The sequence below is a fragment of the Micropterus dolomieu genome, linkage group LG09 (assembly GCF_021292245.1).
Source record: "Micropterus dolomieu isolate WLL.071019.BEF.003 ecotype Adirondacks linkage group LG09, ASM2129224v1, whole genome shotgun sequence".
NCBI lineage: Eukaryota > Metazoa > Chordata > Actinopteri > Centrarchiformes > Centrarchidae > Micropterus > Micropterus dolomieu.
Window position 1 is genome coordinate 24,197,173 of NC_060158.1, and position 13,723 is coordinate 24,210,895.

Genomic DNA, 13,723 nt, shown 5'->3' on the forward strand with positions numbered 1-13,723 from the left:
ACCACAAACTCTATCACTACGGTATTGATGGAATTTGCTGTTAGCTATTCTCACTTTGGAGCTTTCTGTGGCACAGTCTCATGGTGCCAAGTGAAAGACCATAAGGTCTTGGTCAGAAGCTTTTCTAGCTGTTGAATCTCTTGCCAGAAGAAGAGGAGTCATAAGCGGTGGGGGATTGGATATAGGTACAAACTGCTGTTTGCATTTTTGTGTGCGTGCGTGCTTGTGTGCGCGCGCGTGTAGGTTGTGGTGAGTGAAGCCTAAATAAATAATATTTCCATCCTGTATGTGATGATGATATGAGAGGTAGTGAGGGTTAAAAAATGAAATCTTATCATTGCTGTATATGTTGTTGTTAACCATATAACAATCCCTTCTAATTTCTCCCCTCCTCTCTGTAGACCTTTTCTCTACTGCACTTTCCTTCAGCCATGAAGAGACTTCTGTGGCAGAACAAAGTTGGAAATCAGTTTCTATTCCTGTAGATATAAATGTATTACAGCAGACAGAAGGTGATGTATGTTACAAAGGTCCAAAAATAACTGCTGGGGTAAATTTAGGCAAAGCTCGCCTCTGGCACAGTAGAATAGAATAGAATATATGAATGAGAACTGGGTCGTTGGAGGAGCTGCGAGTCTGCATTTACTATGACAAAGGTAACAGGTGGTGGTCATTTGTGGTTTGTTTTTGTGTGTGTGTGTGTGTGTGTGTGTGTGTGTGTGGAGAGAGTGAATGAGAGCGAGGGGCGAAGGTGACAGGGATTTTCACTTCAAAAGCAGGCAAGAGCACAGCACAGATTAAAGCACACCAGGAATCAAAGAGCCTCAGGCGGTAGGCAACACACAGGTGTCCCCCTGTTTGTGTGCGTGCATGTGTGTGTTTTAGAGAGAGCCTGTTTATTTTTACCTCTTATCCCTCCCAACACTTTTCTTGGTTCTTGCTCCCTTTGGTTTGTCTGTGCGATTGAGAACTTTCAACACAGTGACTTGACCTTTCCTCAAAAAAAACAACTACAGCTTTTATAGGAGCGCACTGACAGCAAAGAATAAAACATTTATTGGGAACAAGCCTACTCAACGTTACAGACATCACAGAGCATTAATATTTTTCTTTCATATTAGAATATATAGTTATTTAATTGAAATATACAATATGTGTCTGCACAGAGTTGTGTAATTAATTATTAACCTGGCTGTTGAATCTCTTGTTTACACAGGAATGTAGGCCCGTCTGGAAGAAATCTTTTGCAGTTGCAACATACAGAGACTGATTTTTTAAACTAAATGAAAATTCAAGATTTTTAATTATGGGCATCTTGATATCTGATTCATCAATTTGTCAATTTGTATTGTACGGTATTTAACCTTGTAAGATAAAGGTAAGTCGAAGGTAAGATGACAAGTAAATTCATTCAAATTTTCATTTTGAAATCAATTTACATTTCTTCACGCTCTTCAATTAATGTCCTTTGACAAAAATAAGCCCTTCAGTGAATAAAAGGGGCTAGTCTCATCCAAAATGATGCAAATCAACAATAATTTGTTTTCAGTGTGCCCACCACCAGGCTCATGCACATTGAAACCCCTCTATGCCCTGCGGTAATGGCCTGCAGATTATTTAATGCCAAGAGGAAAATGGAGGCAAGAAGAGATAGATAGATAGATAGATAGATAGATAGATAGATCAAGGATCAGTGGATAATGAGAGGAAGCCACTTTCGACTATTGACATTTACTTTGTGTTTCACCTCATAAGTGAAGTGTGCAAAAGTAACTTTAGGCAGAGGAGAAGTAGGATGGACAAGTGTTTACACCCACTTGCGATCACACACGCGCACACACACACACTCTCTGAAGTGCTTGACCCTATCCAGAGTGCTTACCGTGCTGACATCCATTAAAGCCCGTTCCACCCTCCCAGTGGAGAGCACCGGGCGTGGGCTGAACCTCTCAGTCTCCCCTCTCTGCCGACCACGGCTCTCCACACACCCACTCACCACTCCACCGCGGGAGAAGAGTGTGTGAACTCCATTTACTGCCCCAACTGCTAAAGTAGTATCGTGCAACGGTAGAAGGGTTTCACACTCCCACTGTGGAAGGAAGAGAACACACCAGCTTAACACACATTTTTTTAGTCTAGTCTAAGTACACACATGGGTAAATACACACATATTTATACACATACACACACATACTTACACAAGCTGACAAGTGTCTGCTTCAGCACAGGTTGCCATAGCAACACAGCGGCGTTCTTGCTCTTTGGCTTCGCAGAGTGAGGCTAGTCAGTATTTGAAGTATGGCCTACACTCACACGTGCATACATGAACACACCACTTCACACACACATACATTCATACTCACAGCATGCATGTTCAAGTCACACAAATCCTGTATGCAAAAACGGTATTCTCTTGCACACAAGAAATGTCTGATAATGTTTTATTCATTTCTCAATATTTATGCTGGTCTTAGAGGTGATATGGTGGCTGTAAATTGTCCTGACATGAGAAGAGAGCAGCAACATAAACAAGCACTGCCACCTACAGCACAAACACTGCAAATGCATCAATATCATCAATTTGTGAATTTTGAAAATCTCATTTCAAAACAATGGGCATGAATGTGCTGCTTTAACAGCCTCCACTCTTCTGAGTTCAGTCTTTCCACTATATTTTGGAACATGTCTGCAGGTATTGATGATAAGTCCTGGCTCACAGTCAGTGCTCCAGTTCATGTTGTATGAGGTTGAGGTCAGATGCAGGCCAGGCCAGAAGGTCTTCTATCCCAAAATGGGAAAACTATTTATTATGGACCTGGACAAGGGAGCATTGTCATGTTGAAACAGGGAATTACCTCCGCCAAATTGTTGCCACAAACTCTACTTTCTAAAATATAATAACTGTATGCTCTAACTTTAAGATCTGCTTTCAGTTGGACTTAAGGTGGCTAACCTTAGCTATATAGTGATTTTGATGTCTTTTTGTTATGGACACCACATTCAATTAAATGAAACTGCTGCTAAATTAATCCTTATTCACATATACAGGCATAAGCTGAGTAAATAAGATTCAGGACCATGGTCAGCGACACTCAAACTCACCGTAATGAGCACATGTGACCACTAGAGGGGGATACAGCTTCACATCAGCAGCCACCATGACAACCAAGAGGTCATCTGTGACTGTGTCTTCTGTGCCTTTTCTCCTGTTGCAGCCAAAATTTCCACCCTGCTGAGGTGTCCTTGGCCAAGACAAATTATTTTCGATCAACAAATCAGTTTATCTAACTGTTTCAGCTCTATTTGAAAGCTTCGGAAACACCAAGTCAGTTTTCTGTGTTACTGCTGACCAGTTTGGGAACGGCCATAGCTTGATCTCTAAGTCACTTTGCGATGCAGGGCAACATATGCCTGAAACATACACTGCTCGAAAAAATAAAGGGAACACTTAAACAACACAATGTAACTCCAATTCAATCACACTCCTGTGAAATCAAACTGTCCGCTTAGGAAGCAACACTGATTGACAATCAATTTCACATGCTGTTGTGCAAATGGAATAGACAACAGCTGGAAATTATAGGCAATTAGCAAGACACCCCCAATAAAGGAGTGGTTCTGCAGGTGGTGACCACAGACCACTTCTCAGTTCCTATGTTTCCTGGCTGATGTTTTGGTCACTTTTGAATGCTGGCGGTGCTTTCACTCTAGTGGTAGCATGAGACGGAGTCTACAACCCACACAAGTGGCTCAGGTTGTGCAGCTCATCCAGGATGGCACATCAATGCGAGCTGTGGCAAGAAGGTTTGCTGTGTCAGTCAGCGTAGTGTCCAGAGCATGGAGGCGCTACCAGGAGACAGGCCAGTACATCAGGAGACGTGGAGGAGGCCGTAGGAGGGCAGTAACCTACCGCTACCTCCACCTTTGTGCAAGGAGGAGCAGGAGGAGCACTGCCAGAGCCCTGCAAAATGACCTCCAGCAGGCCACAAATGTGCATGTGTCTGCTCAAACGGTCAGAAACAGAATCCATGAGGGTGGTACGAGGGCCCGACGTCCACAGGTGGGGGTTGTGCTTACAGCCCAACACCGTGCAGGACGTTTGGCATTTGCCAGAGAACACCAAAATTGGCAAATTCGCCACTGGCGCCCTGTGCTCTTCACAGATGAAAGCAGGTTCACACTGAGCACATGTGACAGACGTGATAGAGTCTGGAGACGCCGTGGAGAACGTTCTGCTGCCTGCAACATCCTCCAGCATGACCGGTTTGGCGTTGGGTCAGTAATCGTGTGGGGTGGCATTTCTCTGGGGGGCCGCACAGCCCTCCATGTGCTCGCCAGAGGTAACCTGACTGCCATTAGGTACCGAGATGAGATCCTCAGACCCCTTGTGAGACCATATGCTGGTGCGGTTGGCCCTTGGTTCCTCCTAATGCAACACAATGCTAGACCTCATGTGGCTGGAGTGTGTCAGCAGTTCCTGCAAGAGGAAGGCATTGACGCTATGGACTGGCCCGCCCGTTCCCCAGACCTGAATCCAACTGAGCACATCTGGGACATCATGTCTCGCTCCATCCACCAACGCCACGTTGCACCACAGACTGTCCAGGATGCTTTAGTCCAGGTCTGGGAGGAGATCCCTCAGGAGACCATCCGTCACCTCATCTGGAGCATGCCCAGGCGTTGTAGGGAGGTCATACAGACACGTGGAGGCCACACACACTACTGAGCCTCATTTTGACTTGTTTTAAGGACGTTACATCAAAGTTGGATCGGCCTGTAGTGTGGTTTTCCACTTTGATTTTGAGTGTGACTCCAAATCCAGACCTCCATGGGTTGATAAATTGGATTTCCATTGATAATTTTTGTGTGATTTTGTTGTCAGCACATTCAACTATGTAAAGAAAGGAGTATTTAATGAGATTATTTAATTCATTCAGATCTAGGATGTGTTATTTTAGTGTTCCCTTTATTTTTTTGAGCAGTGTATGATAATTGAATGATGACTTTTGAAATTAGCTCAGCAACAGCCTTACAAACAGACTAGGCCTCAAGACATACAGTAGGGTGGTTTGACATACCAAGGTAAAATGTAAATTAAAAATAACAATTAAAAAAACACTTGGTGGAAAACAGATTCAAACACAACAACGGATTTGAATGGCTCATAAACCACCTGAAATTCATATTAGCGATCACAGTGCACACTGAACTAAATGATTTTCTGCGGGTTTTCTCAAGATGAAAACATTTTTTTTTTTTAAAGTCCATTAAAACATCTGAAATACTTAGAAAACCCCAAAAACTTGAAAAGGCTAATAAAATGATCAATTCAATATTCTGTTTCTATCAGTGGAAGGTCCAACCAATAACCTAAAGTGCTATGGTCTCATTTTTCATGAATAGCATGTTCTGTTTGTTAGAGGAAGAATATCTCACTGATGGAAAGCAGATCTTCAGTTTGAAGATTCAACCAGCACATACTGAGCGCATTAAAATGTTCATTTACTTGACAGGTTCCCCTCATCTCTACCTTATGGCAGACAGACTTTACAAGGTCCTAAGCATTGTGGGTAAAACAGGCTGTAATGTTTTGTTCAATGACTGAGTTCAACTGAGACTGACTAAGACAGCGTTTTTTCAAATAAAACAACAAACCGAAACAACCGCAATATATAAGTGATTTAAAAAAACAAAACACAGCTACTCTGATCTTTTTATTTCATTTTAAGAATTGACTCGTGAAATTGTTTTTAAAAAACTTTATTTGGCCGTATCATGTGAACTTTGGTGCACAGTGATGCAGTATCTACTAACCACTAAGTTGATGTGCATTAAACTTTAGGGTGAAAAGACACGTGATACAGTTACAAACATTACATGATATAATATTATGCTCAGAAATAAATTGCATAGATGTGATAAACAGTCTGTTCTCCCAGAAATATAGCTAATTTAAAGTCATCAATAAAACAATAGTCCATCCATCAATTTGCATATACATTTGTCTCTGTTAGCAGTATGCCTACCTACCGGTGACAGTCCCCACTTTCACCACACACAGTTTTAAGGCCACTGGATAACTCACTATGGAAAGCAGTACTATTTAGATTGCTGCAGTGCAATTGATACAAAACCAGATATGGTGAGCTGCATCTCTTTGAACAAATCATTTACAACCTTCAGGCAGCAGTTTAAACCAATCAAAGGGCAGTTTGTCGTTCACAGTGTGGGCTATTCTGTGAACTCACTGTAAGTCAAGACATTTCCCAAAAATAGATTTTCTTCCAATACAGTCATGAATCATTAGATGCCACAGTGTGTATTGTAAGTGACATATAGTGTTGTTTAATATATAGACAACCTCAAGATGTTGATCTGAGCAAAACCAACTGCTGGGTCGGATACAGAAGTCATGATATAAATTTTCCGCTGTGTATACAAGGACTATAAATTTATTCTATACACACCTATTTCGATAGCTTGTTTTTTTTAAAGATACCCGTGTTAAATGTTGTGTTTTTGCTTTAGAGTGCATCAGAATAATACTTCAAGCAACACTGTAGCTCAACTGTCTTAGTTTTGCTATGGACTGCCTCACATGGCATGCAGTACTTTTCTTTGGTGGCAAGATTGAAATCTGGCCTTCCCAACCCTGTTGGCCTTCCTCCATGTTTAAGGGTCGCCTGTTAAGTGTTTGACCACTAGAGGCACCGTAGAGCAACACTGTTATGACCTTTATAGCCTACACTTCTGACAAGCAGGTCACCGCATAGTTTCCATGACGGCACACGTCCACATAATGTGCCTTTACATATGGATAACTGGTGGGGGTAAATGTGCCAGTAACGAGGAGAAGACCATGTATAACATGTATACAATGCAGGTTTCAAGACGTAAAAAAAAGTCTTTGCAAATATTTTATGAGGTAGTAAATGCATCCATTGTGTTTGTTACACCTTTAGGGTAAAAACAAGATATGCTTATGTTAGAAAACACTGAAACTATAGATATACAAATACAATAAATCTCTGCAGGGTACCCTTAAGCTCATTGGTCAGTTGTAATCTGATTCTAACAATTGGAATCTAACAATTAAAATTGTTATTACCAAAATAAATAATATGTTAGCATATTGTTTGACGGCTCCTTAACCTGTAATTAGTGTTATTATTGAGAGATACACATTGATTTGTTAGCACCTTGAATAACACGTACATTTGGCTAAACCTTAAAGTGATATCAACTGACATCGACTTAGAAGTCCTATTTCAAGACTTTTGATGAATGTGTGGAACACCGTGTAGTCACCAGTGAAGGGAAATCACTTTTGGCAAAGCAATAGGAACCCCTCCGTTTTTGGAGGTTACATGTCAAGAGCTCACTTTGAAGCGGCCTGCTCCTCCATGCCAGCCTGCGTCATGAGCTCGGCCACGTTCTTCTCAAGGTCATCAATGCGGGCTCCCATCTCATCCAGTGTGAAAAGTGAAGGGAAAGTCTGCCAGGAACTGTACATGTTGCCCACATTACAGCCCAACACAGCAGCCAATTTCAATATGCATTATATAAATGATTTGCAGCATGAGCAGTGTATTACACCACATCCAAAGATATTGGGCTTTAAAGCTAAAAACATAAATTCTTAACTCTACTTTAGGCCTGTTTCACAAAAGACATTTTGACAGTAGCTGTAGCACGGGTGCAAATCATAAAATGATGATGGAACAGTGTCTGAAAAATGAATAAATGTTACTGTTGCTTAAAAACACCTATGCTTTCCCCTACTATTACAACCATAGACGGTATATAAAGATTACAACTTAAAATGGCTGCTGTGGAAAAGACCTATTTTTTTTGGCTTCTCTGGAAAAGTCTTTTTTTTGGAGTCTTGTCCTCATAAAAGTTTTTTTTTTTTTTTATTAATATTTTTTATTTGATATACTTTCATATAAGCTGCATTTGACAAATGTATATCTAATATACAAAATATACTCAGGCTATAAATAACAAGTGTTTCCAAAAATCTGGTTGAGATATTGTGGCTTTTGCTAGTTGATCCCAGGGCCTGTTTGATCCGATCCCCGTTAAACTAAATTTGAACGCCCCCCAGTGGCCGTGCATGTTACCACACGACTGTCTTTGACAGGGAGGACACGTCACGTCTTTCATTAGCACCCTCAGGTGTGTCGCTTCCAGTCGAGACCACAGAGTCTACACATACCTTACTGTACCCAAAAATAATGCTGCGTCATTTCTGAGCTCCACCTAAAACGCCAAGAAGTGAAGTTAACAGCTGTAAATAGTTGCAGTAAGAAGGATATTTTTAGACTCCAGCTGTTCAGACACTGTCTGGAATCTTCCTTGAAGTCTCTGCATCGTTTTCTCCATCTAAAATGGAGAGAAAACCGTCAGGAAACTATTTTACAAGACACGTATAGCTCACATGAAACAAACTTACCGCCTCTGTCATATCTTTAGCTGCTTTGCGGTCTGTGTTTGACATGGTTTCTTCAACAACACGCAGATATTTCCCTGGAATCTAAATGTTGCCCATAAAATCGGACTACAGATGTTTGTTTGGTTAAACTGGGCTGTGACAACGACGATAAAAAAAACAATCCCAACTCAGTTTTCCACAAAAACGTTTGCTGTGACTCCAACAACTTTGCGGTAAATTGAACCGACAGAGTGAAAACAATACGACTTCCGCTTGCAGTCCTTTCAAAATAAAGATCACTTCATGAGGCGTTGCTAAAATAATCTCAGTAAAATCCGGTAAAATCTCAGAGACAATGAAGACATTTATTTGAAGAGTATTGTGTGCTGACGATATGAAGATATTTGACCTCTTCCCCCTCCAAAAAGAGTTATTAAAATTGATATTAAGTTATTACATTTTCATACATATCACGATATACACACACACACACAAGCACAGACAAAAGCAATGGAAGCATGTCAGAAAAGGGATCTCGATCCATAAAATGCAGTTTGGATATAAATATTTTATATTTCACTGTGTATCTGTGATTGGTGATATTGAATTTAATCTTATGTTAAGGCTGGGGAACGTGTTACCTTATATGATTCGTCCTCTGCAACAACACATGACACATTTTGACAACTGACACGTTTTAGGCTTTTATTATGAAATTAAATTATACTTCATTTCCGGTTTTATGCTGCCCATCTTGACTTTGACGTCCGGAGTGATTTGTATGCATGGTTGGATACATAGACTGTATATAAAAAGGTTGGATATGGGAAATGTATTATTTTTATTAACTATTTGTAAATGGAATTACTCTGTACGACTCTGTCCACTGAGTGTTTAGTGTGATGAAGAGGAGAATGAACAATTCCCTCACCCCAAACTGAAGCTTTGATTTTTATATAAGAGATTATCCTGGATCATAGTGACAGATGAGAGAGGCTTTCTGCCATGAGGTTTACATAACTTCATTAAGCCCTTATAAATCTTTATAATCTGGATTTTGTGTCAATGACTATCTACATTCACTGCAGCTGAATATATTAAATGTATACTGTGTAACATAATTAGAAAGGCCTGTTAATCTGGACTGTAGCGTGTGTGATATGCTAAACAGTAGGCCTACTAAAATAAACTAGGTTACCTGAAATATTTAAGAGGATGTAGCTGTAGCTGTACTGTCAGGGCATAAAACAGGCAGAGTGAAATTCTTCACTTTTGGTTTGGTCCCTTCTTTAATGGGTTTTACTCTTCAATACTATACATCACCTGCAAATGGACCAGAAAAACTCTGAGGGTGGAAACCACTTTACCTGTTTGGTAATCCAGCCATGGTCTGTAGGAAGGCTGTTTGAAAGTATCACCTTTAAGTTTAGTAAAACGCTGTCACTGGGAAATCTATAAATGTGCTTTAACTTTGCATCACTTAGATAGTGTTTTAGTTCATACAGAGAGAGGCCTATTTCAGTGCAGACATTTTGACATGTTATAGTAGGAAAAGCACATTACTATGTCTCTAATAACAATAAAACGTCTTTTGGTGGAGTGGCTTTAATGTTAATTTATTTGTGACTCTATATTATTGTGCTGTCTCATGACAAGTCAAAATGTCTGGAGTTGGTGCACTCAGGAGATGCTGACAGATTAGCTTGCTAAAAAGACAATAATAATTAAGCATATTCAATAATTCAATACCCGTTTAGAAATACAAATCCCTGGGCAGAGCTGCTGACCACTAACATGGCAGTATAAGGTAGTGTGTGAACTATCTTGATTGAGTTCAACATCTTTGTCTTAAACCGTGACGTTTCAGGAAGTATGGACTGTACTTTCATAGTACTACACCGAATATGGGCCAGTCAGCGATGAAACAAATTTTCCTATAAGGAGCTTATATATAAGAAAACATATACTAATTCGTTTCAAGTTTCCTTCACATTTCAAGGGCTTTTATAACGTTACAATTTCCCGGAACCTTTTGGAGTTTCTTTTTCTGAGTTAAGTGCAGCGGTTGAAGCAGCGCCAGCTAGCATCAACTGTAACGTTAGTGTTGAAGCAGAGAAGTGGGACGTATTGATATTGAGCAGATTATCAGTTACAGCCGCCTCCTCCACTGCAAATACCCCCGCTGCCTTCAGTGAGCGGTGTTGTTGTGTCAGTACAGTAACTGTTAGCGGAAATTGTCGTCGTTTCTGTTTTACTTCTCGGCTTGTGATGGCGTGGCAGTAGCTGCTTCTTTGTCTGTGTAATCCGTGTAGGGACTATGCTCGGAAAACACGGGTGTTTCTCCTTTTACACGCTCAAAGTCGTTACAAGGACCCCGTGGATGATAAGCACCTTATAACAGCCTCCGTAGAGCCAGTGGCGACCAGCTGACGTCGCTTCACAACTTCTTGCCCACACAGCCCATCATGGAAGATGATATGTTTGACCAGATTGTGGCCGTGTTCAACTCGCTGGTGTCGTGGGTCGCCGCTGGTGCCATGGTGTTCGGTGGGGTGGTGCCCTACATCCCCCAGTACAGAGACATCCGCCGGACCCAGAATGCAGAGGGGTTCTCCACCTATGTGTGCCTGGTCCTCCTGGTGGCAAACATCCTACGAATACTCTTCAGGTAACAAATCATCCCCTGTCTGCTCTCACACCACACCAGTTTCTGTTGTATGGGCACAAACCCCCATTCAGAATTAGGTCAATTTAACACTCTTTCGCTTATAAACCAAAGTATATGCCATATGGAACAAGACTTAGGGTGTTTCAAGAATCGATGAGATATTCTCTGAATTTCGGCTGCTAAGAGATCATCTTAAGAGCTTCCAGTACATTGTAACTTCAAAGTTGGTTCTCATTTGTTCCTGCCATCTGCTGAAGTGGTGGACAGAAGTTATGACCAACAGATTAACCATCCAAAGGCATGCAGGCTAGGTTAATTGGTGACTCTAAATTGCCCTTAGGTGTGAGTGGTCGTTTGTATATGTGTGGCCCTGCGATGAACTTGGCAACCTGTTCCGGGTGTACCCTGCCTTTCGCCTGATGTCGGCTGGGATTGGCTCCACTGCAGTACTTAACCATGTGTGCAAAGGCACAGGCCCTGACAAACAAGGGGTTTGAAGATCTGTTGCTAAAGTGTACATTTTCTTACACCAAACTGCATTCTACTACAGCTACTTTTACCACCCTACACTTAGCTGTTTTCACTTAACTATTGTTTAGCCAACTTATCTAATGTGGCAAGTACTTTGAGAGAGTTTACTTTGTCAAAGTACCTGGCAGACTTTGGTGTAAACAAATTGCTTTCCTCTTTGATATTTTCCTGGAGGTTTGCAAGCTGCTGCACCAGTATCGTCATTTTGCTGAGAGTGTCTTTGCCGCAGCAGAGATACTATAAGAGAACTAGAAAAGCGTGGTCGTGCCAAAGCTTTGACTGGATTTCATACCTGCTACAAGTTACACAGCATCTTCACACACATTCTTTTGTTTTTCTCCATCAGATTTGGCCGCTACTTCGAGACGCTGCTGCTGTGGCAGAGCATCATCATGATCGCCACCATGCTCATCATGCTGAACCTGTGCACCAACGTCCGCATGGCCACTGAACTCAACACCAAGAGGCGCTCCTTCATAGGTCAGAAACCCTCTGCGGGGCCACTTTTACAGCGCTGATGAAGCTCAGTTACGTCAACGCTGTGTGTGAGAAAGTGTATGCGCTTTTACGGTTCGCTTCCAACACTGTTTGGATCCAAGAGCGAGCGTGCAAGTGTGTGTGGGAGTGCTTGTGAGCGAGGGTGAGAGAATGTGTAGAGATGTATGTGGGCAGGTGCACATGGAATTTAAGAGAGCGTGAATGAATGTACATGAGAGTGTTTGAGAATGGTGTTAACAGGTCTCCTTACCTGCCTACGTGGCTAACCAGAGGGCCACTCCTTAAGTTGGTAGTGTCTGAATAATCCAAGTAAACCTGCTTCAACACTTGCATAAGTATTACAAACTGCAATCAGAATGGAATAGGATAGGGTAAACTTTATTATCCAGATAAAAACATCACATTAAAAGAACAAAGAACAGTCAGTGCATCCATCCCCATGGTGTACAGCCAACACTGTCCATTTGCCGCATAACTACACTGATGATTGTTGCCTGTGACATGATGTGCAGGATGTGTTAGATAATAGATGATTCAAAACTAACTCTCAAAAATCAGCCTTCTGAAGGAAAGTCGCTGGCCTCCGACCAATATCGATTATCAAAAGTCTTCTAACAGTAGAGGTAGTAAATTTAGTAAACACTTTTTTACTATTCTGTTAATGCTAATACTTACAATACAAACATACAAATATTAATGATTGATCCAAATCTTATCTGATTGTTATGTGCTCCTAAGATGTAAATGAGAGAGAGGGAAAAAAATCCAAAATGTCCACACAGCTCAAAGCTTACCGCACTTTGAAATAAAGTGAAACCCACAGTGGGTCTTTCTTAACAAGCCCTGTAAAGTTACTCTGTACGCTACATGCTGACACACTGGATCCTATTTTATTGTTGTTGTTTTTTTTATGTTCATCCTTTAGTACACAAATGGACATGGAACAGGCCTTTTGTTTTATAAGTCATGTCCGTTTTAAAGCCTGTATCACGCGTTGAATGCAGTGCTGGAGTTTCCCATTTAGGCGTACTGTATGCTCCTGCTATGCCTCCTATCCCTGTGGCAGTCTGAAGATAGGGGGAGGGAAGGACACTTGAATAACCAGTCATAATGTCTGTAGCCTCAGTGTCAGATGACAAAATACAGATTAGCCGAACAAAATCTCTGGAATGCAGTATGGAAAGCACTGAAACACAGTAGCGTCCATTTAAAGAGGAAAACCTGGAGCCAGTCCATGTGTTAAAGTCCAGCATTAAAAAGATAGTCATTTTCTAGATATATTGTATATTATACAGGGTCGGTCTTTACATGTCCTGTTGTATGCATTTTGTACAAACCAGTTATGACGGCATACCTTTTTGTCAGTTTCTCAAACTGGGCAGCGAGCCCCCCTGGGGAGGCGTAGAGCCTCTTCAGGGGGGTCGTGGATCTTAAGCGGACCTAACGTTGAAAGAATATGATTCATTTGGCGACGTAAACAAACGTAAAGTGTTCTGATGCTAGTGAGGCTATTTTGCTAACCTGATTCTTGTTTACTTCAATCGCCTGTTTTGTTAATGATTTGTAAAAATTAAATCCAATTTAGCTGGTGT

General features: G+C 41.3%; 2 protein-coding genes across 4 annotated transcripts in view; one reads left to right on the forward strand and one right to left on the reverse strand.

Moving 5' to 3' along the window:
• Window positions 1–5,744: 5,744 nt before the first annotated feature.
• Window positions 5,745–8,696, reverse strand: LOC123976422 (heat shock factor-binding protein 1). Its single transcript, XM_046058588.1, has 3 exons — window positions 8,456–8,696; window positions 8,319–8,385; window positions 5,745–7,473 (listed from the first exon to the last, which is right to left on the reverse strand). The coding sequence occupies exons 1-3, from the start codon at window positions 8,498–8,500 to the stop codon at window positions 7,379–7,381; spliced, it is 207 nt and encodes a 68-aa protein (XP_045914544.1). The 5' UTR covers window positions 8,501–8,696; the 3' UTR covers window positions 5,745–7,378.
• Window positions 8,697–10,281: 1,585 nt separating this feature from the next.
• Window positions 10,282–13,723, forward strand: part of LOC123976499 (solute carrier family 66 member 2) — a 30,602-nt gene continuing 27,160 nt past the window's right edge. The window contains exons 1-2 of one of the 3 annotated variants that reach the window (XM_046058729.1): window positions 10,282–11,102; window positions 11,980–12,113. In XM_046058729.1, the coding sequence (XP_045914685.1) occupies window positions 10,900–11,102; window positions 11,980–12,113 (337 nt within the window). In that variant the 5' untranslated portion in view covers window positions 10,282–10,899. The remainder of the gene's footprint in view (window positions 11,103–11,979; window positions 12,114–13,723) is intronic. The other 2 variants (XM_046058727.1, XM_046058728.1) reach the window with 2 other exon arrangements.